This window comes from Macrotis lagotis, chromosome 1 (genome assembly GCF_037893015.1).
Source record: "Macrotis lagotis isolate mMagLag1 chromosome 1, bilby.v1.9.chrom.fasta, whole genome shotgun sequence".
NCBI lineage: Eukaryota > Metazoa > Chordata > Mammalia > Peramelemorphia > Peramelidae > Macrotis > Macrotis lagotis.
This window is the reverse complement of record NC_133658.1, coordinates 791,086,351-791,113,260: the sequence shown is the minus strand read 5'-3', so window position 1 is coordinate 791,113,260 and position 26,910 is coordinate 791,086,351. Positions and strand designations below refer to the sequence as shown.

The following is a 26,910-nucleotide window of genomic DNA, read 5'->3' as shown; positions in this document are numbered from 1 at the left end:
TTGATGAAAACACCAAGTCAGGAAATGGAGGATCTTGTTCAATGAACAACAAAGAAGCCCAGTGTCCCAGGATCTCAAACTCTGTGGGAGGGAGAGGGAAATAAGGTATGAAGAGAATGACAAGATAGGAGTCCAGGGTAGAAGGGCCTTTTGAACTCCAAATAAGAGATTTTAGGACTTTTTTGTTCTTTCTTTTTGTCTATTCCCAAGAACCCTTTGCTGTGTTTGGTACACAGTAGGTTGATTGGATTGTTTCTTGCATTCTGTGCATTGAAGACTGGAGTCATTGGTGCTTAAAAAAGCAGTGCCACCACCCCCTTACACAGAGACACACAGACACATTTTTCTTTCTCTCAAGGAATTTTAAGAGTGGTTCTTCATTCTCTTTACCCACTCTCAACTCTGGAGGAGGGCAAGGGCCATCCAGGAGGCCTTGGATTGAGATGCTGACCTCAGAGATGCCTCTCTGCCTGAAGACCCAAAGATAGATTCAGTGAAATTTCTCCTAACTGGCTCTTTGCCTGTGGAATGCAGTTTCCTGCTCCCAAATCAGCCAATCCTTCTTCTTGGGCATGGGGGGAAGGGAAAAGAGAAAAGAAGGGGCCCCGTGAATAATGAAACAAACCTAACTCTCTCAAGGACATGCGGTGTTTGACCTGTGACCCAACAGGAAATCCTTCTGACCTCAGAGGCAAAACCCCAGGGACTCAGGAGAGGAAAATCATTACCCCTACAATGGACAAAGAGGCCAGTGCTGGGGCCTCTCCTCTCCTGTGGGGGACCCCCCCAGTCCACTCAGCCTGTCAGTCTTCTACAGAGAAAAGTAGAGTCCTCCCAGCTCTGGGCTCTTGGGGACCCAGACTTCTGGGGATAGGCTGTTCTGACTTTGCAACTGATATCAAAGAGCCAGGGGCCCTGTCCTGGGTTCTATTTCCTTAGGACATCTCAGCTACAAGGAATGCTTCTGAGATAATCAGTAAATGAATCCCAGGAACAGAGGTGCTAAAGCTGGAATAATAATAATATTAATGATAGCATTAATAAAATGGAGAGATACAGGGCTGGGTCTAGAGTCAGGAAGACTCATCTTTCTGAGTTCAAATTTGGCACTTACTAGCTATATGATCCTAGATAAGTCACTAAACTCTGTTTATCTCAGTTTCCTCTTCTGCTAGATGAACGAAAGAAATAGCAAACCGTTCTAGTATCTCTGCCAAGAAAACTCTAATTGAAAATTGACACATTTATAGCATGCTTCAAGGTTTGTAAAGCACTTTGCAATACTATCTCATTTTATCTTCACAGTAATCCTGGAAGGTGGGTGCTATCATTTATATCCATATTACAGATGAGGAAACTATAACAGACAGAAGTTACATAAAATTACACAATTAAGTAAGTATCTGAGGCAAAGTTTGTTTTTTCTGACTCAAGGTCCAGTTCTCTTTGAGGATAATATCAAGGTTATTGAGGATAAAATGAAATACTTTTTCTGAAGTATGCAAAGGCATACCTTAGCAATGATGATAATGAAAAGTCACTGTTCCACCTAGTTGCCAGGAATGGACCTTAAATTCATTTCATTTTACAAACTGAAGTCCAGAGAAATTAAGACTTCCTTGAATTTATACAATAAGTGGCAAGCTGGGATTTGAACACAGATCCTCTGACCGCTTATTCTAGAAGTCAGAGAGATGGCTGAGGAAAGAATTCTAGACCTGGGTATGAATCCCAGGTCAGATGTCTATTTTTATTGTTGTTGCTCAGTCATTCCAGACATGTCTGACTCTTCATGACCCAATGTGGGGTTTTCTTGACAAAGACATTGGAGTGGTTTGCCCTTTCCTTCTTCAGTTCATTTTACAGATGAGGAAACCGAGACAAGAGTACAGTGATTTGCTCAAGGTCAAACAGCTAATGAGTGACTGAAGATAAATTTGAACACAGGAAGTTGAGACTTCCTGATTCTAATTCCAGTGACCCATCCACTGTGATAGCCCCTTAACTATAATTATAACTATAATGACTATAAAAGAGAAATACCATAGTTTTTAAAATGTCCAACATTATCATTTATCAGAATATCATCAAATCCTCATTTTGGACCTCTTTCCACCTAAGTGGTGGTTGAGGGGAAAGTGCCTTGGTAGGGTAATTTCTTGTTATCTCACTTAAAGTATACCTCTCATCCAAGTTCTTTAAAGTTGGCCTGGAATATAGGGATTATATTGCTTTAAAACTGTGTAGGAATTTGGGGTATTTTGCCAAAGTTCCTGAGCAGATGCCTAGTTAGGACTTTGGTAACAGGCAAGGTCCTGGTCATTAAAGACAGGAGCAAACAGTAGTTTGGTAGACTGTATGCCTTGTGATCAAAGGATATAGAGTAGTGAATCCTTGACTGAAGAGTGATGATTGTCCTTTGTTCTTCAAGAAGACTATGGCATCACCATGACATGCGCATGAATTGGATCTGAGTGAACTGGGGTGTTATGTGAAGTCACCAGCCTCATTTTTCCCTCTGGAGCTATCTGGGTCTAGTGGTCTGATATGGATCAGGATGACTGAAGATGCAAGGCAATCAGGGTTAAGTGACTTGCCCAAGGTCACACAGTTAAGGGCCTGAGGTCATATTTGAACTCAGGTCCTCCTGACTTCAGGGCCTTCTGGAGAAAAGCAAAAATAATTGACCTTTATTATTACTTATATTAGCATGTTTGAGCCTCACAACCACACTAAGAGGTCGGTGTTATATGTATTATTCTCATTTTATAAATGAGGAAACTGAGGCTCAGAGATGTCAACTTCACCTCTAGATAGTGGAGACAGGATTTAAATAAAGATTTCTTCTGGTACCAGGTCCTGCAATCTCTTCAGTATACTATACATACAAAATATAGCATTGCTGCCCTTCTGTTACCAAATCATCAACAAACATTTATCAAGAAACTACCACATACCAAATATTGTCCTGTCCCCCTAGGATACCAAAAAGGCAAAAAAAAAGTTTCTGCTCACAGGGAGCTTCCAGTTTAATGCAGAATATCGCATAGGAACAGCTATGTACTAAAACAACAACAACACCAGCAGGATAAATTGGAGATAATCAACAGAGGAATTAAGATAAATAAATTCTTAAATTAATTAAATCCAACCTTCTCTTGGAAGGGTTTTAGTTGAGGTCTGAAGAAATCCAGGGAGACCAGGAGACAGAGATGAAGGAGAAAATTCCAGGCACAGAGGACAGCCACTAAAAAATGCTCAAAGTCAGGAGATGCAAAGTCTTGTATTAAAAACAGCAAGGAAGCCAGTGTTCCTGTGGAGGGCTAAGGTGTTAGAAGACTAAAAAGGTAGGAAGGGGTCAAGCTATGAATGTCTTTAAAAGGCAAATAGAGGATTTTCTATTTGATCCTAGAAGTAACAGGGAACTACTAGAGTTTATTGAATAGGTGGAGAAACACTGTCAGAACTATGCTTTAGAAAGATCAATTTGACAACTGTGGGGTGGATAAACTGGAGTGAGGGGAGACACAATTAAGTGTCACTTGAAGGATGGAGAAAAGATTCTTTGGAGAAATTAATCTTTGGGTTGATGGGGTCATGTAGAGGGCATCTTGTCCATCTTCCTGTCTTTAAGCTATGTTGCACGGGCTTCAGCTCAGAAAGATTTTAGGGATCATAGATTTAGAGATGGAAGTGATTTGAGATCATCAACTCTAACCCTTCATTTTACAGGTAAAGCTATAAGCTCAGAGAGTTGAAGTCACTTACCCAAAGTCACTCAGGTAGCAAGTAGCACAGGTGGGAATCCGATCCTCTGACTTCAAATTCAATGTTCTTTGTACTATACCAGATTGTCTCTGGAACAGGAGTGGGAGAGAGATGTCATTTCTAAAAAGATCTCCAGAAAAAGTGGTTTCACATCATCCCTCAGTAACCTGTCCCATCCGACACACTTCTCAATCCCCAGAAGTTGCTTCTTGTATCTTTCTGTTCAAGAAGTAGAGGGATTTATCTGAATTAGCCAGCAGATGCTGCCACCCACCAGCTCCAGGTTGTGTTCTCTGTTTCTGGGATTCAGTGCCCATCTCTATCCTCCACAGTTAAAATGTTGCTAAATATCAGTGCCAGAGAAGATACAGTTAAATTAGCACCATAATATAAAGTATTGCTTATGTTTAAATGAGTAAACTATGGGTTCACTCCTGTTGCCTGTGTGACTGGGCTGGGCTCAGATCTAGAATCACTGAGTCTTGTTCAAAATATTCCAACCCATACCCTAGGGAAAATAGAAACTCAGACGTCATATTTTCAGGCAGGAAATCTTAATCTGGTGTCTTTAACCTTTAAAAAAATTTTGATAATTGTATTTTGATATAATTTTCTTTATAATCCTATGTATTTTATTTTATGCATGTAGAACACTCTTCTAATAAGGTGCTCATGGTCCTCGCCAGAGGACCAAAAGAGGTCCAGAGCACACAAAAAAGATTAAGAACCTTATGTTCTTGGATGGCTTTCCCTCTTGTGTCCAAACCTACTGGGAAAAGAATGGGCTGGCATCTCCCATCTGCTCCTATTTTCTTACCCCATATACTTACATTCCCATTTATAAGTGAAGGCTCTAGGGAGGCTGAATGGGAAGCCCTTGCCCCTTTCATTTCTGTATTGTTTCCAGAATCAACATGTTTGTGTGTGAATATGGTGGGAAGTGAGGGTAGAGGGTGAGATGCACCCTATGGAGTGATGTGTAAATCTCTGGAAAAGTTAGGATAGCTTCCTTCATAGTGGATGTGAAGGAATGAAAGGCTTAGTGTGACTATGTGACCCTGAGGTACAAGGCCTTCAAAAGAAGGGAATGAAACTGAGGAACCAAGCTGATAGTGGGGAATGAACAGTTGAGGGATTTGATTCAACAATTAAATTCAATTTATTTTAGAACATTTAATCAGGGCCTTGTTATAGACCAAGTACTCCTCCAGTCACTGGGTTAAAAAAATAAATACAAAATAAAAACAGGGCCTAACCTCAGGGAGTTTATATTTTCCAAGGGGAAATAATTATTTATACACACACACACACACACACACACACACACATACACATATATACATATACATATATTTGTGTTTATAAATACACATATACATGTGTGATTATTACATACATATATACTTCTATAAAAATATATTATATATGTACAAATTTCAAATGAATACAAGGTAGTTGCAAAATAATTTCAGGGGATGACAGAAATGATACTAACTAGGGAGGGGAGGAGCAGAAAAAGTCCCATGTAGGAAGTCATAAGGGTTCAACTATAAAAAGATTCTCAGGTTTAGAGGTGAGGAAGTAGAGAATTTCAGGCATGAGGGATTCATCACCTTTGCAAAATTTCACATTACCTTGTTCAGCTTTGATTTCCCTGGTGAGGAAAAAGGGTAAGGACTGTTCCAAGCTCACACAGACAGTAAGTAGCAAAAGGAGGATTAGAATGGAAATATTCCTTCTCTCAATACAGCTATGCCAGGATGCTTCCTGAAAGAGTTATATTGGGGGAATGTGAGTATGCTAGGGGATCATCTCAGGGCTTTTGAACAAAGGTTAAAAGAATCTCAACAGAAGGGTTGTTGATTCGTTAAGTTTTCTGCTTGAGTTAATTAGGATTTTTCATCTAAACTGGAAGCAATGCGACCAATCCTTCAGTAAAGATATAGAGACTTCTCTAGGGACATATCCATCATGGTGTACCCCTAGCCAGTTGGGGTTAGCTATGTTTTTATATTAATTGGCTTCAATGGAAGAGCATTGAACCCACCCCAGGGAAGAAGGAAAGTGGCTTCGGGTTCCTCCAGAGAACTCCTGGGTTCTGCTGCCACCTGGTGGACATAATGGAGAAGGACAATATTCAGGCTTCTGACAGGAAGAGGCTCTGAACAAGCATCCCAGAAACCCGGGAACAGAGCACATCCAGCCCTACAGTCGTCTCTGTAGAGCATCACCCTGATGGAATTCATTTAAAAACTAATGTGGACAGCCAATGCAGTGTTTAGAGGGTGCAGTGTTTAGAGTACCAATCCTGGAATCAGGAAGACCTGAGCTCAAATTTGACCTTAAACACTTGACAGTGTGTGACTCTGGGCAAGTCACTTTAACCACAATTGCCTTGCCAATTGCCCACACCAACAAAAATGCACACAAAATTAAAGGTTGAATGTGTTATCTGGACATTCCTTAATTTGCTGATAATGAACTTACTTTGGTTGTGTAGACAGTAAAGTCTAACCAAAAAAGGGTGTAAAGAATAGGAGTTGCCCAAGACTCTTATACACCTTAATAAGAGCCAAGATAGACCTTCTCCTGAGTTATCCCTAGTGGAAGTTCAGTGGATCTGTGGGTATGAGCATATGCCAATATGAATTCAAGTAAGGATACATAGTTGGGTTGGTACAGATACTAGACTATGAGAGTGGCATGGGAGAAGAGAAGCAGGGTGTAGGAGTTTAGATGAGAAGATAACTTATTAGTCTTTTCCAGGCTGCGGTACATTATTCCCCTTCCTCTGAAAAAAGTGATAATGATGGCAAAATTTTCTATATTTTCTCCTCTGAGTCAGTGCAGTTTTTTGGTTTCTATTACTGATTTCTTTAGGGAAATTGATGAAAAGAAGCCTAGAGTGAGTGTTTTGGGACAGCTAAGGGATAGATAGAATACTGAATCTCAAGTCAAGAAGACCTGAGTTCAGATCCAGACTCAGATACTTCCTCAATTTCCTAATCTTTAAAATGAGGACAATAATAGTTGTAAAGTGCTCAGCACAATGAGTGGCACATAATAAGAACTATATCAATGTTAGCTGCTATTATTTTGCATAGCTTTATGCTCCTCACATTGTGTTGGGAGTGGGGGAGGGAAGGGACAAAGAGTTTGGCACATGTATCATCTGACCAAAAGGGTGCTAGCAAATGTTTAATAGCTGATTCTCCCAAAATGGTGTACTTTTAAAAATTTAGCCTGAATTATTAAATTTTCTCCATTATTTTCTTACATCTAGATCTAAACAATTAATAAAACAATAAATCAAGTCCATTATTTGTAATCTTTGCTGATTAACTTCTGAGCTATGAATGTTTACACTAAAAATTTAACAGCGTGCTTGTGATCTGGTAGAAGCTGGCTTCAGCATACCTCTGAATCTGGACCTGTTTTTCACCTACCAGAAGATGTGGAAAGACATCAAAATTCTTTCAGAAAGTACTGGAATGCTATACAACTTCAATGTCTGTGTTTTTCCTGCTCTCTTTAAAGTCATTCTTTACCTCATAAGTTTGTAATCTGAAGGTTTTATATAAAGGTGTATAGGCATGTTGCTGTTGACACTGCCGATACTATGATTGTTGCTTCTGTTGCAATTGTTGCTGCTTCTGTTGTTTGTGCTGCTTCTGTTTGTGTTGCCACTGCTGTTGCTGCTGCTGCTGCTGCTGCTGCTGCTGCTGTTGCTGTTGTTCAAGGAAGGTTCTTGATCTCAAAGTACCCCAGTTAACGCAGGAAATTGCCTAAGATTATAAACTACAGATGAATTGCCACTTCATATCGGTGGAGGGAGTTTCTGAACTGGAAATTCCCTACACTGATGAAATCACAGATTCAGATGAAAACATCAAAATCATCTCCATCATTATAATTACTCTGAAGTGTCTGAGGTTTCCCACAAAGCTACTACCCTTCTTGGACCTATTGTGATAGAGATCTCTCCTAAAGGAATTTTAGAGAAAAAAATTCTCCAGTCTCTCATATTCTTCCTCTAATCCAATCTATATCACTCAAGAAGTCTTTCAAATTATCTAAAGTAGTTATTATTTATTAATGGTGAAGTAATTTTGGAGTAAATTTAGTCTTAGTGCCTTCTTCCACATGGGATAACAATAGCAGGGAAATATGCTTTAAGTTTTGCAAAGTAGAGCATGTAATAACCATTTCACTGATCAGGAAAGGGAGACTCATAGAGATTAAGTAACTTGACTATGGTCTCAAGACTAGTAAATGGTAGAAAAAGGATTCAAATTCAGATCACCCCAGACTCTAAACTCAGTATACTCTATTCACAATTCTATCCTGATGCTCTAATTAGGAAAATCAGTCCTGACCAAACTCAGGTCTGAGCATGAGACCTTCAGAGTTTGAAGTAAGGAAAAATATATGTCTTAACCACTAATAGAGTAGCTGGTTATTAAATATATGCTGTTTAATATATTTTCTTTAAGAAATATTTCTCCTTGGGTATACAGGGAAGGGTTTGGGGGTTGAGGATTGAGGGACTAAACCAATGGGTTTATGGCAGGTCAGGGAAATTTTAGCAGAACTTATCCTGGCTATGCTAGCCTTCATCCCTTTTTCTATCCCTCCCTACCCACTCCCATCCAATCAGGAGAAAAGCATGCCATCTCCACCATCCCCCTCTATGCCCCCCCATACATACTCAGCACTCTCCACAGCACTCTGAAGGAGAGAAATAAAGTGATTAGCATGGGGCATTGTCCCAGGATAATGGGCCCCAGCTGTGGCATGAAAGGAGAAACAAAGCGCCTGGTGCTCTGCTCCCATTATCCCCTTGTTAAATCTCTGTTATTAGATTAGATTCAAAATGTATTGATTCTGTTGTTGGGTGGAGGGAAGAGGGAGAAGAATTCAGCTTGTGAAAGCTGGCCTACTCTTCTCCAGGAGCTCTCCATCCTCTGTCTGCCTCCACCCCCCAACTCTTAGACTTCCAGATCCTTGGAGAAAGAGAAAATAACCAGTCAGAACTTTGAATACAATTCTTCTCCACAGAGTTAGATTGCCCATGAGTAGCCTCAAAATTTCATCTAGCATCCTCTGCTAGTATGGACTCCTCAGTTCTTCTGGTACCCAAATTCTATGCATAAAAGCAGTCTTGAGAGTGCCTGAATGATGTCTAAGTTTCCTAGTTTTAGAGATGTGAATAATTCAGAAATGGGTCAGTAGGAGTTCAAAGAGATTCAGCAATGGTTATTTTAAGTATGTATGTAATGTAAGTAAATAAGTAAATATATCTTTACTTTTGGATTACAACAAGAGGTTTGAAAAATTTAATTAGGTTAAAGATTAATAAGGTCATTCTTGGGAAGGAGGTGACTAAAATAATTCAAATATCAGAGAGAAAAAGGCTTTTATGGATCATCTAGTGAATCCCTTCATTTTGTAAATGGGGAAAATGGAAATACAAAGTGAGTGGTGAAATGATTTTCTGACAGATGAGGTAACTGAGACCTACAGCGATTAAGTGGTTTGCCCAAGGTTAAAAGCACTGAGTCAAGATTCTGGTTCCAAATCTAATGTTATTTCCACTGCTGGATCCCCTACTGCCTGTTTATAAGTTTTCTAACTTTAAAAAAGACTTAAGAGAGGGGAATGACTGAAATGTAGTCAGGCAGAAGTAGCAGGCCCTAGAGAGGAAAAACGGGTCTCCAGAAGGGAGGATTTCTTTTCTCTCCTTCCTCAGCCCTTAACCAGGTCAAAGATTCCCTTGAGAGAAAGGCAAGACAAGTATAGGAAGCCAGGATTAGGGAAGCAGGAGGAATCTCCTCTCTGGACCTCAGTTTCTCCTCCTGGGATATACTCTACTTAGAAACTAGATCAATGAGCTGATTGGTCATGGCTGGTGAAGCAGGAGATGTTACAAGCAGGGGTTCATTCGAGAAGGTGGTTAATTGGCCACCATAGTGCGTGACTCTGTCACCCCATTGATTGTGAGTGAGGGTTTAAGGGTGGAGGGGAAGGTGGGGAATCAATGAGTTGATTGAGTGTCTTACTAACTCTCTGCCTGGACACCTTGTCAATAGCCACCTACTTACTGGCTAGTGGTGCGTTAACAGAAAGAGACTGTCCATATGCTCATCCTGATAGCTAGGGACATAAATGGGGATGTGTAAAGCCTGTTCAGTGGAATATTGACTAGAGCAAGGCTTATTACTTGGGGGGCAATCTTTAGTTCCCCCAATACTTGTATACAGGTTCCAGAGCTCTGTTCATGAGCCATAGGGGTACATATGGGAAAGGCTGTGGCACTTGTGCCCCATCTCAATCTTATCCCAGTGGGAGTCATCACTGTTTCTTTCAGGCACTTGCATTCACATCGAAAGAAAGCACACTCAGGAATCCTAGGGTGTTTAAACTAGTCCTTCATAACTAGTCCTTTAAAGAAGATAGGAGTATATTGGAAGTGAGGATTAAGTTCTATTCCCCCCCCCCCAGGGGAAGGCATCTAGCTATCCAATGTTTCGTGAGTATTTAATAATTTTATTTAGAGAAAATGATATAGAGGCAAGGGAGTTAACTAGACAGTCTTTCTTCCCATTCTTCATGCCATGAGATTTCTTTATCTCCCTCCTACCATATTTTTGACATTTTGGTCATGGTGAATTCTGTTTTCCTGGGTTCTCACTTTCTTGCTCTAGGGATGGATTATTAAGTAGGATAGTTGGTTGAATTTAGAAGAGTTGACACAGAAAGTGCACTGAATTTGGCAACAAAAAATCTATGTTCAAATCTAGGATTCACCATTAATTATGTGACCTAAGAAAAGCTTAGCTTTTCTTCTTTTCTATAAAACACAGGTAAACTTGGCATTGTTCATATCATGGGGGCATTTCAGAGATCTTTTAGAACATTCTATAACTGCAAGTTGTTGTTTTTCTGAATCTGATGTAGTTGGAGATATTATTAAAGCTTAGGGAAGATGTAAAAAGATAGTAGAAGATATGCATTGATGTGGCTTGTGGGAAGGGAAATATTTATTAATCATAAATTTATGTACCTGCCACTGTACTAAGACCTTTACAAGTATTATTTCATTTTCTCTTCTCAACCTGGGAGGTAGGTGCTATTTCTAATCTGCATTTTACAGGTGAGGAAACTGAGGCAGATAGAGGTTAAGTGACTCATCCAGGGTTGTACAGACTAGCTTTTGAAATCAGGTCTTCCTCACTCTAGGTCTAATGATCAATTCTATGTGCCACATCCACTCTGTGGGTCTTTAACTCTGCAACCTTCCAGTATCTAGCGAAACGTTTCTGTCCCAACCACTCTCCCCAACTACAAAAGCTGCCTCAGGTCTTAGTGATAAGAAACCCAAAAAATAAATAAGGTAGAATGTCAAGGTTTCCCATCAAAGCAAATTCAACAAGGCAAACAATTCACCAATTTCAGGTTTTGCTGGTTGATTGTAGTTAGTAGGTAATGGGTTTTTCCTCACTAAAAGTATCACAACTTGGAAGGCCAAGTCATCCACCTCTGGAGCTGAGAATGGACAGCTTTCTATTTAACTTCCTATACAATCTGTCCATTTCCCAAACAGCAGCATTCTGGTACTATCCATGGTGCTGATACATACTTCTATCCCTAGTTTTGGAAACTTTTAGTGAGGACCACACTGGTCCTAAGTCTTAGAGATGACATCTTACAAATTAAAATAGAACTATATGGAAGATCATTCGCTGCAACCTATAATTCCCCCCCCCCCCACCATAACCTTGCCAGGGAACTCTAGTTAATACAAGTCATAAAGTAGAGCCCAGCACTTCTCCTTCCAGCAGTGAAAGTTCATGGACACAATACTTTATCAAAACCTTACTCCCTATCACACAAAACTACTATGTGGTCAACTCCCAATTCCTTGAGGCCAACAGAGAGATCTGGATGATTGAATATCACAGATAATCCCCAAACCTCATTTCAGCTAGTAGCTCTAAAGCTTTTACCAGAGCAGCTGAAAAAGAGTCAAATGGACAGGTTCATACTTTATTTCCTTTTATTTCCTCTCTACCATCAGATGAAGGCATTTATGTTCAGTGAAGTGGTCATAAGGTAAGAAGGAAGAGAAAACAGGAGTCTGGATAATCCATATACTGATTACATTAGACCTTAGATAATATGGAATTGGTGGTATCTTGTGTTGAAAGCTTCTTGAGACAGGTACTAAGTCTTATTTGATCTTTGTATTCCCAGTGCTTAGCACAAAGTCTTGTTCATGAGAGAAAAAAAAAATCATAGGATATTAAAGCTGGAAGGAATTGTAGGAACCATCTAATTCAAATTTCTTTTTTTACAGATGTGGAAATTGAAGCTCAGAGGAGTTAAATGATTTATTCAATGTTTTCTTTCATACTGCAGGTCAAATCATGGTTCACATGTATATAGGAAATATTGTACAGTAGTCTTTTAATATAACATAGAAAGCTTAGTGTTCCACTTATTATCCAATAATGGTATTAGTTATAATGACATTCTGGTGTAGTAACCTTGTGCTGAAAGATCATAAATTAGGGATTCCCAAATGGCAGAGCCTGCCCTAATTGATTTCAAGATAACAACTGCCAAGGTCCATTTTCATATTAGATGATGAACAACTGTATGTTGCATTGCTGCTTAAGTCATTCAAAGGAATCCCACCCTGAATAACTGAGGAAGCTGGGAATGAGCATGTATATATGCTGAACATGTTTTAGAGTCTGTTGGACTCAGGAATAACTCTCCTCCCATCCCCACTTTCCATCCCAGGTCTGGATCAACTCATGCATATTGCCAAATGGACCACAGAGTCCCCAGTGTAATACTATAGGCCAGGACTGCCAGCAAGTAAATTCTGAATAGAAGCACATCTAGCACAGAACCCACCCGTAGCCAGTCCCGGGCAATTTCCCGGCATTCGTCTTGCTTCTCCAGGAAGTGACGGATGGTTGCCAATTCTTGGAGTAGCCCATGTACTACCAAGGAGTTCTCCTGGGATGGTGGGGAAGTGTTTCCCCTCTCTGATGTGGTCTTCTCCAAGTCCTGAAGCCCTCCCAAACTGTTGCAGTGGTTTATTGTGGCTAAAAAGGGAGAGAGAATTGGGGTTGGAGAAGAAACAATGAAAAATGACCTGAGTAATTTACCAAATCTTTATATTTCTATTTTGTTTTGTATTTTTCAAAATGCCTTCATATACATCATTTTATCTGATCCTCACAATATTCCTATTAAGTGATCTGACAGGAATTATTAGTCCTACAAGAAAATTTAACCTCAAAAAGGTTAGATTTTCCCAAATTCATATAGTTAACTAATGATATGGCCATAACGAATACCTAGTTATCCTGATTTCTTGTTCAATGCTTACTCAACTTCATCACTATGGACTGAAAAGCTAGAGGAAGGCTGTTTTTCAGCAGGGCAACAGAAAGACTAGGTATTAAGGCAAAGGTACTAACTTACAGTTATATGATGAAAGAGAATTTTGCTTCATTAATGTAAATTTCACACTCAGAAAAGGGTTAAGAGTCAGGAAAGCAGAGTTTTTTCCCCAGTCACACTAATGACCCAGGGTATGATAATGGGCAAGGCATATATTCTTTCTGAGTCTTGGTTTCTTCATCATTTAAGAGAGAATAGATCTGTACCCCCCTCCTCCCTCAGAGTTATTGGAACTCAAGGGAAGAAGATCTTTGATCTCTTCAGAGTGAGGCGATTCTAGAAATGATAGTTTCTTACCATTGTTACCAAAGTGATTATGCCATGGCTTAATGGACAAGAAAATCTCTAGTTCTAATGGATATTAGAATTCCTTTGGCCCAGACAATAGAATGGTCAGAGTAGCCATACCAACCTAATGGTGCCTAATCCTATGGAGAGTTCCCCATATCTGTCTCTCCCAGATATAGGGAGTCTTCAACAAAGACCAGAAAACCAAATATACTTTAGTTGGTAGTCCTCATTAATCTGAGGGCATGGATGGATCAAAAATCCATCTCTGAAGTCTTGCTATGGACTCCTTGGTATGTTGGGATCCTCCAAAGGCAATCCTATCCTGTTTTCTTTCTCAGTGCTCTTCCTGAGCACTAGCTCAGTTTCATACAAAAAAAAGAGATGTGTCCTTTCTCATATAAATAAGAAAAAGGATTTGAGAGGAGGCAGTCTGAGTTTTCCACCATTCCCTATTCCTTACCTGAGCATATGTCATTCTCAGTTGGATGAGAGGGGATTGTAGGTCTTGGAAGGACTGAGGGACTATGATGTGGTTGCTCCTGGAGGCAAAGAAGAACTGCAGCTCGATCGAACACCAGGTGTCTGAGCCAGGCAGGTACTGGAAGCTGGAGATCTTGTCTATGTACCAGCCGTACAATGAAGATAGTCTCAGTCAGGCTGATCACCAGCAGGGCCATGCATACCACAAAATAGACACCTGCACAACCCCCAGTGGAAAAGAGGAGGGAAGAAATATATGAAGTCATGGGCAGTCCTCTCTGCTATATTTAGCCCTGTCTTTCCTTCCCTTTCCCACCAATAACAGGGAGTGGTTCATACCAATGAGTGGGGTGCCAATAGCTGTGGCTGGAAGTGTATCAGAGACGATGATAAGGAAGACAGAGTAGCCCAGGAGGAGAGTGATCTTGAAGGAGACCCTTTCACCACTGTCTGGGGGCAGGTAGAAGCCTACAATGTCCATGATCATGAGGAAAATGCTGGGCAGCAGCAGGCTGACAGTGTAAAAAAGGGGTCGGCGACGGATGACCACCTAGGGACAGAGAAGGGTGTCTGGGGGAAGTCAGGGATGAAAAAGACCCTGGCTCCTATTACTTTTACATTTGATAAATATAACCTATCTCTTGTCCCATAGTACTACCTAGGGAAACAGAAAGGCTAGGTTAGAAGATGGTGGAACTTATTTATACTTAGATAATGAGGGAGAATTCAAGCTGGCCAAAATCTTGCTTCATTGACATAAATATCCCACCCAGAAAAAGGGTTAGAATTCAGAAAACCAGAGTTTCTGATCCAGTCACACTAATGATTCATTGTATGATCTTGGGCAGGGCAAATATAGATTTCAATATAGGGCAAATATAGATTGTATAGTCCATGGGCACAAATCAGTTGCTTCATTAGAATTGGGGCATGGCTATGAGAGGAAAGCAGAGAATAGATTAGAAAGTTATTGTTAAGTCTTTTTTGGAAGCCTACCCAGCAAAAAAAAATATTTGGTCAAACCATTCTCTCAGTCTGCCTCCTTATATTCTTGGACATTTCTACTTACTTAGGATTTTTGAGGCTAAAGAGTTTTATCACACTTTGGGGGACCAGGTCATACCTTGCCTGAAACAAACTAACTTTTGCCCTTTTGATATCTTCTTGAAGCACTGAAATGTGAATGGGGCCTTTTTGACTCCAGCAGTCCCCTGGGGTATATTGTGCCAGGGTTTTGCCCACCCAACCTTTACCCTGCTCACATAAAACTTCATCTCTGCATAGCTTTCACTGCTTTCAACACTAAACTCCCGAAATTGGGTCAGCACATACAGAAGCTCCCACTCTCCCTGGTTCATGAAGACACTCTTATCAAGTTTCACCTTTTCTGGTAAGCGCCACAGGGAAATGTTGATGTCCTGGACTATAGAGCAGAAATAGGAAAAGGAGGAAGAGAGGGGATTGACTGAACAAAGGAAGACAAAGGTGGGGAGGTCTTTGTTCCACCTCACAACTTTTCTTAAAACATAATCTATGATGCATTTCATCATAACCAATCATATGCAACAGAACAGTCACAATCTGGAATTGAGATGCTTATGTTAAGCTTTAACTTACAAGCAACAAACATTTACTAAGTGCTACTATGCATCCTTATGTTTTCTTTATATTCTTAAATATTGAACAAAATCTCATTACCTTGGTCCCTTATTTGGGGAGAGTAACTTCCCAACAAGAATAAGAAAAGAAAAAAAGTACACTTTAACTAAAGGTAAGCCTACAAAGAGTAAAACTCTCTACTTCCTTATCTCTGCCTCCCAGATTCCCTCACTTCCTTTCAATATCAGCTAAAGTCCTTGAAGAGGCCCTTCCTGATCTTTTTTAATGCGAATACCTTGATTGAATATCTCCAATTTATTCTGTTTATGTTTGGTTTGTTCAGTTGTTTCCATGTTGTCTCCCCCATTACACTATGAGTGCCTTGAAGGCAGGGAATGTCATTTACCATTATAGCTCTTGGATTTAGCAAAACATCTGGCACATAGTAGGAGGTTAATAAATGTTAACTGACTGACTTACAGAATCACTCCTTCCAACTTTGGGCCAAATGTGCTCTACATGCTTAATCCAAGGGACAAACTAATTTATAGTCAGGTATCAGGTACCAATCCATGAGATTTTATGTTAATAATCTTTCCCACCTCACCACTCTCCTCTTTCACTACTTCCTAGAAAAACAAAACAACAGCATTCTTCATTGCTAGAAAGATAACTAGCATTAGGTTCTCAAGCATCTGAGCAATATATCTTTTTGCAAGGCAGGATTAGGAATTTGAAAGATGTTCAGTCTATTATGCATGGGAGAAGGGATAGTATTATTCAGGGTATGTCAAAGAGAACAAAGAGATCCCCTGTGTTTTCTCTCTGTGATTTCTACCTGACCAGGCCACCTTGGCTCCTGCATCTCTCCAGTCTTATCCCACCATACTCACTTGTGTGAAGCCAACTGGTAAAAGTCAATGAGCAGTTTTGCACATCAAAGGGAAAGTTGTAGATGTCCAGGCTGCATGCAGTCACCACCTGGATGGGTTTGTAGTTCTGGACCTCACCCTGATGCCGAACGTACACATAGGGGATGTTTGGGGACTTTCCTACATCCACACTGCCCAGAAGAAAAGAGTTAGTGTGGAGAATTACTCCAAAGACAATCTGAAATACCCACTGATGACTTTTGGAGAATATGGTGGGGAAAGAGGATCTCTGTTGCCCTACCTCTTGCCTATACTTTTGGTGTTCTTTCTGTCATTTCCAGGGCAATTAAAGAAATTCTTCTTAAATGTTCTACCCTTACTTGTTTTTGTTTTTTTTTTTGCTTTTTCAGTTTTTGCAAGGCAGTGGGATTAAATAACATGCCCAAGGTCACACAGCTAGGTAATTATTAAGTGTCTGAGGTCACATTTGAACTCAAGTCCTCCTGACTCCAGGGCCAGTACTCTCTTCCCTGCACCACCTAGCTGCCCTCTACTCTTACTTGTTACAGGATAACCCAGTTAGACAGAATGCCTCATTGCCGAAAGTGAACTTCCAGTCCTTTAAAGGAGTGGTTGTCCTTTAAGGTGAGTCCTCAACTACTCATTTCCAATTATTTCAGTCCAAGATTCACAATGATTCAGAGTTTAGTATCTCCTGTCACCAAGCTCATGATCAGAGGACAGTGTATCTAAGTGGGTATATCCAGGACATCCAATTCTAATCCTAACACCAAGGCTCTGCCCAGGCTCCCTAGGGCTTCTATTTCTCCCTCTTGTGAAATGAGAAAAATTAAGCCTAGAAGAGCTAGAGAATGCAGTGAACAAGAATTTTAAAAAGCACTAAGAAATGCTTGCCCCTGCTATTAGGAAAGGATCAGTATTATTCTAAATTCCCCATTTCCCCCCTGAGAATAAAAAGGAAGGATGAGAAGTTTGGACTACTTAACTCTCCACATCCAGCCCTATTTTACTAGATGTCCAAAGAGAAAAGCTGGGAAAAAAATACTCAGGGACATTGCAGCTTCTTTCCCTAAAGGATGATGGGAGGAGCAGCAGGTTGATGTAAAATACTTGCCTTTCTTTCTCTCCTAGAAGAAAGCCTTCTAAAGAAAACTCTGTATTTTGTATCCCCCTCAGAGATGCTTTTTCTAGAAGTTCAGGCAACCACTCCCAGGGCAGCCTGGATTAAGATGACTGTGTTAAGAACTCAGAATGGGGGCAGGTAGGTAGCACAGTGGATAGAGCACCAGCCCTGGAGTCAGGAGCCCCCCCCCCCCAAAAAAAAAAAAAAGAATTTTGAAGGTAGTTTACAAATTTTTTTCATTGCACATAGTTTTAGGTTTTTACAATATATTGATCAACTATGCTGACTTTTTTCTCTTTAAAAAATACAATTTGAGGAGCATCTAGGTGGCACAGTGGATAGAGCAACAGCCCTGGAGTCAGGAGTACCTGAGTTCAAATCCGGCCTCAGACACTTAATAATTACCTAGCTGTGTGGCCTTGGGTAAGCCACTTAACCCCATTGCCTTGAAAAAACTAAAAAAGAACTCAGAATAGGGCTGGGCAGATGACTGGATGTGTTTGCTTATTAGAAGAAAGTACTGGGGTGATTTGAAAGGTACAAGAATGGTACAACATTTGGTACAATATTTCTGTCCCATTCAGGTACCTAAAATTCAACTTTTACAGAATCACTCCTTCAGTTTAAAACTCTCCCCAACTCCCACCCTCTTAAAATATCGATAATTTTAGAAAAGGAAACATTTCGCTATTATATCTAAAGGAAAAATTAATTTCCTTTTCTCTCTGCTAACAAGGTCTCTAGACCTATATTGAGTATGGAGTATCTACCAGTGGGTGGGTTGAGTGGGAAGAAAGATGGAATGATTGTTACAAAAAGGGTAAGTGAAGTTATCAAGACCAAAATTAATTATATAACAAATGGATAAAGGACTAGAATGGAATGGCAAATCGTCTTAAAATCTGGAGCCAAAGTCAATAGAAACATGTGTTCTATCCTGGATTCAGTCCCTGTACAAGGCCCTTAGGGGCAAGACTTACAATTCATTGATAAGGATGTCTGGGACCCAGATGTAATCAGTGGGGATAGACAACTGAGTGATGTTGTCAAAATCTTCAGGATTCCATTTGAGAAACTCATCAATCCAGTACTGAGGAAAGTAGGGAAAAAGTTAGTGAGAGACAATCACTGATGATCCCTGCTATCATAATAAGGGTCTGTTTACTAACCTGTTAGGGGACTGCCCTTCCCCATGCTTCCCATCAACCTGGAAGAATGATTAGCAACAAAGGGATAGAGTGCTCCTCCTTGAAAATATTTACCCAAAGGTGGCAGAAGAAATACTGGTTTTCATACAAATTATTAAAAAATAAATTAACTACTGCCAGGTGTTCTCTATTCTGCCTTCATCTTCATCCAGAATACAACTTTAACTGGGAGTGTTCTAATCTTTCTAGCAAATAACTCACTCTATTGTCTGGGACAGACAAATAACCCTGTGGACACAAATTTGAGTTATTGATCTCTGTGGAAATGGCCCAGAGGGAGAGAAGTTCGAACCTAAAAGTTCTGGAGTCATCCTCTCCTTGGGGGACATTTCTCCTGTACCAGACTACAGTCTTCCTTATAGCCCATATCCTTTCTACACTATCATCTAATATCCAGAATGGGCTCCTGGAAGGGAAAATGAGTGAGTCAATTAAGACCTTAGTCAAGGGTGTGTGTGTGTGTGTGTGTGTGTGTGTGTGTGTGTGTGTGTGTTTACATGTCCATCATCTGAGCTCAGAGATCGATCTGTTAAAATTGAGTACAGAGTACCTGAGGGCAAGGGGGAAAATGAGTTGAAAGATGTTAACAACGACGCATTCAAAAAGTTTGTTCACTGATAAGAACTACAGATAATTGTACATTCAAATCCATATATAAATACTACATCAGAATCCTCCACAGATTTGGTAACATTAGAGTGGAGGATCTCAGTCAAACTGAATGGTCTCTGATGTCTTTTCTCATTAATAAAGATTATGAGAATCATTGGATTTAGAACCATAATGAAACTAAGATTATCTATTCTAATCTTCATATTTTTTTTCAGATGAGGAAAGTCAGATTCAGAGAAGTTTTCACATGCCCAAGGACACACAGTCATTAAGGAGCAGATCTCCTAGATTCCCATGTCCAGTGCCCTTTTGCTAAATCATGTTGTATCTTTGCACGAAACCCAAAAGTGATTGGGAGTATGCCCTGAGTCTCCTCTGCCATTTTGGTTCCCATTTCATCCTTAGTTTAATAATAATCACACCTCTGGTTAGAAGGTGTGATTTTTCCAACCCCCATGAAGAAACAGATGAATGCCAATTAAGCCCATCAATCTAGGACCAGATCCAAGAATATACATACACCCAAATTTAGCCAATGTGTTCTGTGTACAGAGTGACTGATCTAGGAAATAGCCAGGAATCTGAAGACTATATGGGTGAAATGATCTTGCTCTAATAGACATCTGGCTTAAAACATTTCTCCCCCATATTCTCATCTTCCTAAACATGAAGGACTCTTGAGGAAGGAAAAAAGAAGAAACATCACTGGAAAACAGAGTCCTTATCTTAGGTAGGGAGGGACGGTAACTAAGGGGCTGTTTTGCTCACCTGCCTATACCAGATGTAAGTAGTTAGCACTTGATTCTTTTCATCCTGTGAGATAAAATGGAGAAAAGGGAGAGGCAAAGATTAGCAAAAAGTGCTCTCTACCCTAGCTAGGACTGAGGAGCCACTAGTCTACAGATATTCTTTCCCTGTACAAATCCCAGAGAAAAAAAGCAATATTCTTCCAGAAACACCTGAGGTTAGAGTGTCCAACTGCAAAGGGTCTCAGGGAAATGGACATATTATTCTTTACCAACTATATTTTGTCAGAAAACATCTTGGAAGGGTCTGCCCTTCTCCAGGGTAGTAAAAGAAGATTTCTCTGTGACTGTTAGGGAATAGGGAAGAAGCTATGGAAATTGCTCTTCTGCCTTTCTTCTTCCATACACACATGCACCATTGAATCTTTGTGCATTACTGTAGCTTTACACAATGCTGGACCCCAACTCCATCTTACTGTGTAGTACTATTACCTATTCATTTCCAATGATCCCCTACTGTCCAACATTCTAGCCCTTTCTCTGCTCTGATCAGAGGCATTTGAATACCATGCAGCAGTCTGGTATGAATACTGGCTCAGAGAATCACTTTTATTTTCCTTCCCCTACTCCCTTGCCCCAGTGTTTCTTACAGGTCTCCTTGGATCTCTTCTTATCCCAGAAGGATGAGTCCCCTGAGCTCAGGACTATGCTTAGGGGACTGGATAGATTTAGATAATTACCACATTGAGGATGGCATAGATCATGACATCAATGGACACAGTGGTTGGTTTCCTCCAGTCTTGAACAGGCCGTACACTCTTCTTATAGTGGGTCAGGAGGTAGTCAGACAGTTGTAGCAGAGCTGGCTTGGTGCTGTTGAGTGCTTTGGTGCTTTTCTTCCTCCTGGCTGGTGAGATGTTCAGGGCACAGTAATAAGCTAGGCTTCCGCCCTCTTCCCCTAGCTACTCATGACTGCTTTAATATGGCCCATGCCAACTCTACTTACTGCACTTTAAGGGTTTCTGACTCGAGAATTCCAACCTTTCTCCCTCTCTCCCAACCTTTCTAGGCATTAAAATTATTGCTTTGAATGAAAATGTGCAATCTCCAGAAGCCTCTGACTAGAATACAAATATATTACACAGGAAAGATAAATCATTAGTCTGCTATCAGAGCAGCAAGGAAAAGGTGATAAAAGTCAGATCAATTTTGAGAGACTGTATCAGGGACTACAAAGTTTTACATCATGGAGTATTGATCAAGATGGGTAAGTTGGAAATAGTTCTCTATAGGTAACCTTGGAGATATAGGAGTCAGCTTGAAGGCATCAGCTACCTTTCAATGGCGGTAGTAAGGGCTGACAGGGAAGGCTGGGATGGAAGAGACTCCAGAGACTGTCTACTTCATAATGTGACCTAGGTGGAAGGGGCAGTGTCTGGGGCAGCTCCATTGCACAGATCCATGGGAAAATCAAGGCAGGAAAGACTCTTATAAAGACTATTCTCTTCTTGGATTGTAAACTCCTTGAAGGTGAGGACTATCTTGCCTTTCTTTGTATTCCCAATGTTTAGTACAGTGCTAGCCCCATGGTAAACACTTAATAAATAAATGCTGACTAACTAAAACGACAAAAGAGCAAAGGTCTGCCAGGGAGTTGCTTAAAGAAGAACTTGGTGTTGCACCCTTCCAACTGTCCAGTCCCTACTCATGATTCCAATTTCAGATCTATCTTTCTCAGTCACTAACAAGAGTATGTCTCAGCAGCCTCAATCTGTCTTGATTTTAAAGCTTCCAGAACCAAGAATGAGAAAACCTAAAGGGCCAGAGGAATGGAATGTAAACCTAAATTCTTCTTAGTCAGGCTTTTGTCCAGAATTCCCTACGCCACTCAATTTTTCCTCTTTGACTCTATTTCTCTTCTGGGCAGTAAGGAGAGGTCTTTCTGTAGAACTCTAACAAAGATGAATGAAAGGTTTTATGGAGTGTTTTAATATCTTGAATTTTCCCACTCTAACAACTGTTAACAGTGTCCAGACTTTGGGGGAGTGTTAAAGAGAAGGCAAGTCCTTCTAAACCTCCAACAAGTTCTCTTATATGGGGTGCAAAAAAACTCAAAACATTAAATTCAATACTTTACAATAGTAGATTACAGTTACTCTATCACATAAAATAACTCTCCTAGTCACTAATAATTTGAGAAATGTATATTCAATTCTTACCTTCTGAGTTATCCCAAATTCCTCTTCACTCTTAACCCCAACCAAGCCCATAGAGGTCTCCTTTGGTTTTATCATTTGCAGCATAAATAGGTATAGTGTCTAGCAAATCCAAAGAACTCTCAGATTTTTAACCCATACAAATTAGCAGATTAGGCAAAGATGACAAAGGATTGGAATAACCAATATTGAAGGTGTTATACAGTCAGGTACACTAATGCAGTATTGCCACAGAAGAAAATTTGTCCAGTCATTCTGGAAATGAATTTGGAATTATGCTATTAAAAAAGTGACTAAAGTTCTCCCTCTGATAGACATATACCTTAAGAAAGTCATTGGTTAAAAAAAAATCAACCAGTTCCTGAAGTATTTATAGCAGCACTCTTTGTAATAGCAAAGACTTAGAAATAAAATAGATGGTCATTGATTGAGTAATAATTAAATAACTCACAATACTGTAATTAATATAATGGAATATTATGGCACAATAGGAAATGATGAATACAGAAGAGTGTGGGATGACATTTGAACTGTTGTAAAATAAAATAAACATTATCAGGAAGACAATATACATAATGACTACAACAAGGCAAATGGAAATAACAAAACTATTGAAACTAAATACTGGAAAATTGTAATGATCAAGTATGGCTTCAACTAAGATCAGAAGTCACCTTCCTTTTCTTTGAAGAAGTGGAGCATCATGAGTGTGGAACACTACATGTAGTATCAAATTTGACTGATGTATTGCTTAGTTTCACTGAACTTTTTCTTTCTTTTTAAAATTTCTTGTTATAAGAAATGGCTCTCCAGGAGGGAAAGGTTATTGGGAATGATAGTTGACCTACTAACTTGGGATATCAAAAAATGATTCTTAAGTGAGCTATGGCCCAATGAGGTACAGGAGTACGCCACTGTGATATGTTAAGTTTTAAGCAAACTGAACTTTCCCCTTACTATGGTTAGCTAGTGTTCTCCAACAAGACTTGCTTTACAAAGTAACTTGTGAAGCCTGGTCAATGTGGGGAGAGGGGAAAATGGGATCCACCAGGGGTCATTCTTTGCCTCCCTCTGCCCTCACTGGATTTTCAGGAGAAGGGGAAAGAGAATTGAAACTAAGACCTTCATTTTCTTAGATTAAAAACTAAGCAGAGTCCACCAATCTCTCTAGGCAAATATGTCTGAAAGAGAGAACTACTTTCTCAACAAATAATAAAATGATGACTCATTTACATAATGCTTTTCACAAGGCAAAACAAATCGCCAGATTAATAGCCACAATCATCACTTACCGCATGATTCTCATCTCCCCTCCCCCCTTCCCCCAGTGTTTCTGCAAATGACCAAGTGGGGGAAGAGAATAATATCCAAGACCCTTTGAGATCCGTCAGGTACTCCCGGGGTACCTCATCATCAGCCAGATTCCAAGACTGAGTGGAGTCGGGTGGGATGGGGCGACTGTAGGGGGGACTATGGCTTTGAATGGGAAAACAAGGACGTTGGTCTGCTATGAACAGCCCCCTCTCCCCGGCTTCAACTTTCCTAACTTTCTAGCTTGGTGAGTGGAAAGTCCAAAGTTAAACTCTCCACCCGGCGAGTGTGTGCTAAGTTAGCCTCTAGGACTTCTTCCCTCTTCCCAGCCCAGCCCGCCCCTTTTTTTTTCCTTCCCTGGTCATCGATTAGGGTATCCACTGCCATCCTTGTCTGCCTCTGAATTCTGCGCTCTCCACTCCCCATCCCCGCCCCGCCGCCCCTCCTCCCCACTGCCCCAACTTGCCAAGCACCCGCCTTTTCGCCTGGAGTGGTCTTGTCCAAGTCCCTGCTCTCGCTCCAACCTCCTGGTCTAGAGAGGAGCCGAGTGAGTGCCGGGAACATCTCGCAGGGGGTCCCCCTCTTAGAAGGAACTCTGCGCCAATCCAAGGGTCCCCTTACCTTCATTTGGCCCCAGGAAAATCAGGAGCAGGAGGGCCAGGAGCACCTGCCGGAGGGACAATGGCATGGCTGCGCTTCTGCCTGGGCGTCTTTTCCCTTTGTGTCCCTTTAGGGCAAGGCCTCCCCCCAACCCGCCCCCAAGTCGTGTCCCAAGCCCGCCCCCTGGCTGTTTTCGTTGGGTGCCCACTTCTCAACCCGCTACCCACTAACCCCCACCGTCCTGAACTCCCCTCCTCTCCTCTCCTCTCTCCTCTCTCCTCAGAAACTCGAGGGGAGACTCCGCAAGTGGCAACAGCCCTGCGCTTCCCAGCCATCAGGGTTGAGAAGCCTCTCGGTTAATCGTGCATCAGGTTTCAGGGCTGGAAAGGGAGGGGAGGGGAAGAAAGGAGAAGGAGCGGAAGGAAAAGAGGGGAGGGGAGCCCACCCTGGCTGATGTCATGCAAAGGAAAGCTTCGGAACTCAGTCCGCAGACAGCTGGCCTGTGGGCTCAGCCCTCTGCCTCTCTTTCCCCAGAGTAGATGGGGGGGGGGGGGGTTAGTGCTAAAGGCGAGTTAGGGAAGGTAGAAAGACGAGATGACTACAGGGTCTCCTCAGGGAAGGGTCTGGCACAGCTCCTTTGGCTCCAAGTTGTTGCTTTCTCCATTATATTTCTCTGCCTGTACCCTGTAAGTAAAGGGTTGCATTGTCTCCTGGGAAACCCTTGGACCAAGGGATGAAGAGATGGAATATTGGACTCTGCCTTGGCCTACTATCTCCCAGTTAGCTCCCTTGGAGTTCCAGATGCTGACAGGGAAAAAGGAAACCGGAGGTTCTACACCTGTCTTTATAACATTACTTCTCTTAGGGAAAACCTTCCTTTCCTCTAAGTTAAAAACAACAACTTCTCTGAACTACAGAAACAAAATGATTATTGGTCTTCATTTCACGCATGGCATTACTCAATGGTTGTATCCCTGAAAAATCTAAATGCAAATAATATTAAGACAAATTTATATAACATTTTAAAGTTTGCAGAAACACTTTACGTATATTATCTCATTTGCTCCTGTGCAACTTCCTGAAGAGCTAGGAATTAAAAATTGTACCATATGTTCAATACACTGATTGACTCTTCTTGCTTCTCCCCCATCCTCATTTGCCATATGTATAAATTTAAACACACTATAATACATGGGGGCAAGGTACTCCTGCATTATCCATAGGCCATGTCCTTAGAATTCAATTCTACTCTGCAAATACCTAAAATATGCAGAGTATTAGAACTGGAAAGAAGAGTAGAGAGAGAATTTGTTCCAAATAGGACCTAACTTGTTGGAGTGAACTAAATTGAAACTCACCTTACCTCCATTTTTTGATCATCTTCCACTGGGATTGTGTCCCTTGAAATCTGTTTCAAAAACTATGTATAGCACTTATATGTCTATTTACATATATACACCCAAGTAATCTATTCATATCATAAACTTTTAATGTTGGAATTAACCAGGGATTGGTCTTTAACTCTTAGATATACACACCCACACTAGATGACTAGATGACCTTTCAAATCCACTTACATTCTGATATTCTGTGATTATTGCAACTTGCTAGTTGTATGTGAGCCACTTTACCTGCCTTGGGTCTCAGTTTTTTTAGCTGTTAAATAAAGTTTAGTTAGATTAACTCTAGAGTCCTAACTACTTTACCCCCATCACTACTCCCAACAGCTCTTATCGTTTTCACAAATGCTTCAGTGCCTTATTCATTTAGGTTATGTTTGCCTTCCTCCTAGTCTCCATCTCAACACAATGAAATTCCACAGAACTCAGAAGCTTGTATAAAAAAAAAAGAAAAAAAACTAGATTCATCTGGCCCTGGAGACAAGGGGACAATGTAGGGGAAAGATGGAGGAAGAAAAAGAATGGGGAAAATGAGAGGAAGATAAGAAGAGGGAGAAAGGAAAGAGAAGGGCTGAGAGACTTTCATTTGAGGGCAGGATTTGAATAGAGGAAGTTTCTCCATCCTTTCATATTTGCCTCCAGTGAGCTGCCTCTTTTTTTCTTGAGGCATAGGAAGCAAGAACCAGGCTCTGCTTTAGGATCTATCAGTGGAGTGGTGGCTGAGATTGGAAATATTCACACCTCTGGAGCCTAAGGACCTCCCTTCCCAGCCTCTCTCCACCGCCTGGTATTTTAATGCTGAAAATCCTAGAATCCCATCACATTCCCCAATTGTGTTAGGAGAAAGTAAGTAGATTGCTGCCTTGCTGCCCATACATTAGAGAATTAGGCTGTTTGGGTAACTAGATTAGAAGGAGCCAGGCAGGGTTCCTATTCCCTGTTCCCAGATTCATTGCTTGTGTGACTCTCAGATGGTACAGCAATCAAGTTTTCCCCAAAGAAATTTCTTATTAATGGGATTGATGGCACAACAGATAGGGAGAAATTGGAGCCCTGGGCTGTTGTGTGGTGTAAATTGCCTTAGATGAAACCATGGAGTCACTTTCGCCCCTTTTAAACAAGATAAGAATTAGTGAGGGGAGCCCCTGATGAACTCCCTTTGGCTGATGGGGAAAGGGGGAAGGAA

The 26,910-nt window shown here is 40.8% G+C and overlaps 1 protein-coding gene across 2 annotated transcripts; it reads right to left on the bottom strand.

The window, feature by feature from the left end:
• Positions 1 to 11,806: 11,806 nt before the first annotated feature.
• Positions 11,807 to 24,470, bottom strand: HTR3A (5-hydroxytryptamine receptor 3A). Of its 2 annotated transcripts, none has more exons than XM_074216710.1 (9): positions 24,346 to 24,470; positions 20,938 to 21,104; positions 20,220 to 20,264; positions 18,612 to 18,721; positions 16,509 to 16,678; positions 15,279 to 15,439; positions 14,356 to 14,566; positions 13,997 to 14,233; positions 11,807 to 12,884 (listed from the first exon to the last, which is right to left on the bottom strand). In XM_074216710.1, exons 1-9 carry the CDS (start codon positions 24,410 to 24,412, stop codon positions 12,586 to 12,588), a joined length of 1,467 nt encoding a protein of 488 aa, XP_074072811.1. In that variant the 5' UTR covers positions 24,413 to 24,470; the 3' UTR covers positions 11,807 to 12,585. The 2 variants fall into 2 exon arrangements, with proteins under 2 accessions (XP_074072811.1, XP_074072812.1); XM_074216711.1 differs by lacking the exon at positions 24,346 to 24,470 and adding an exon at positions 23,706 to 24,079.
• Between the last annotated feature and the right edge of the window lie 2,440 nt (positions 24,471 to 26,910).

What these genes read in the sequence shown, in the direction of transcription:
- HTR3A (XM_074216710.1), bottom strand. Translation starts at nt 24,412, where the DNA reads ATGCCATTGTCCCTCCGGCAGGTGCTCCTGGCCCTCCTGCTCCTGATT. An exon ending in CTTACATCTGGTATAGGCAG is followed by an intron (nt 18,722 to 20,219) that starts GTGAGCAAAACA and finishes TACTTTCCTCAG; the next exon opens with TACTGGATTGATGAGTTTCT. An exon ending in ATGCAGAGATGAAGTTTTAT is followed by an intron (nt 14,567 to 15,278) that starts GTGAGCAGGGTA and finishes CTCTGTCCCTAG; the next exon opens with GTGGTCATCCGTCGCCGACC.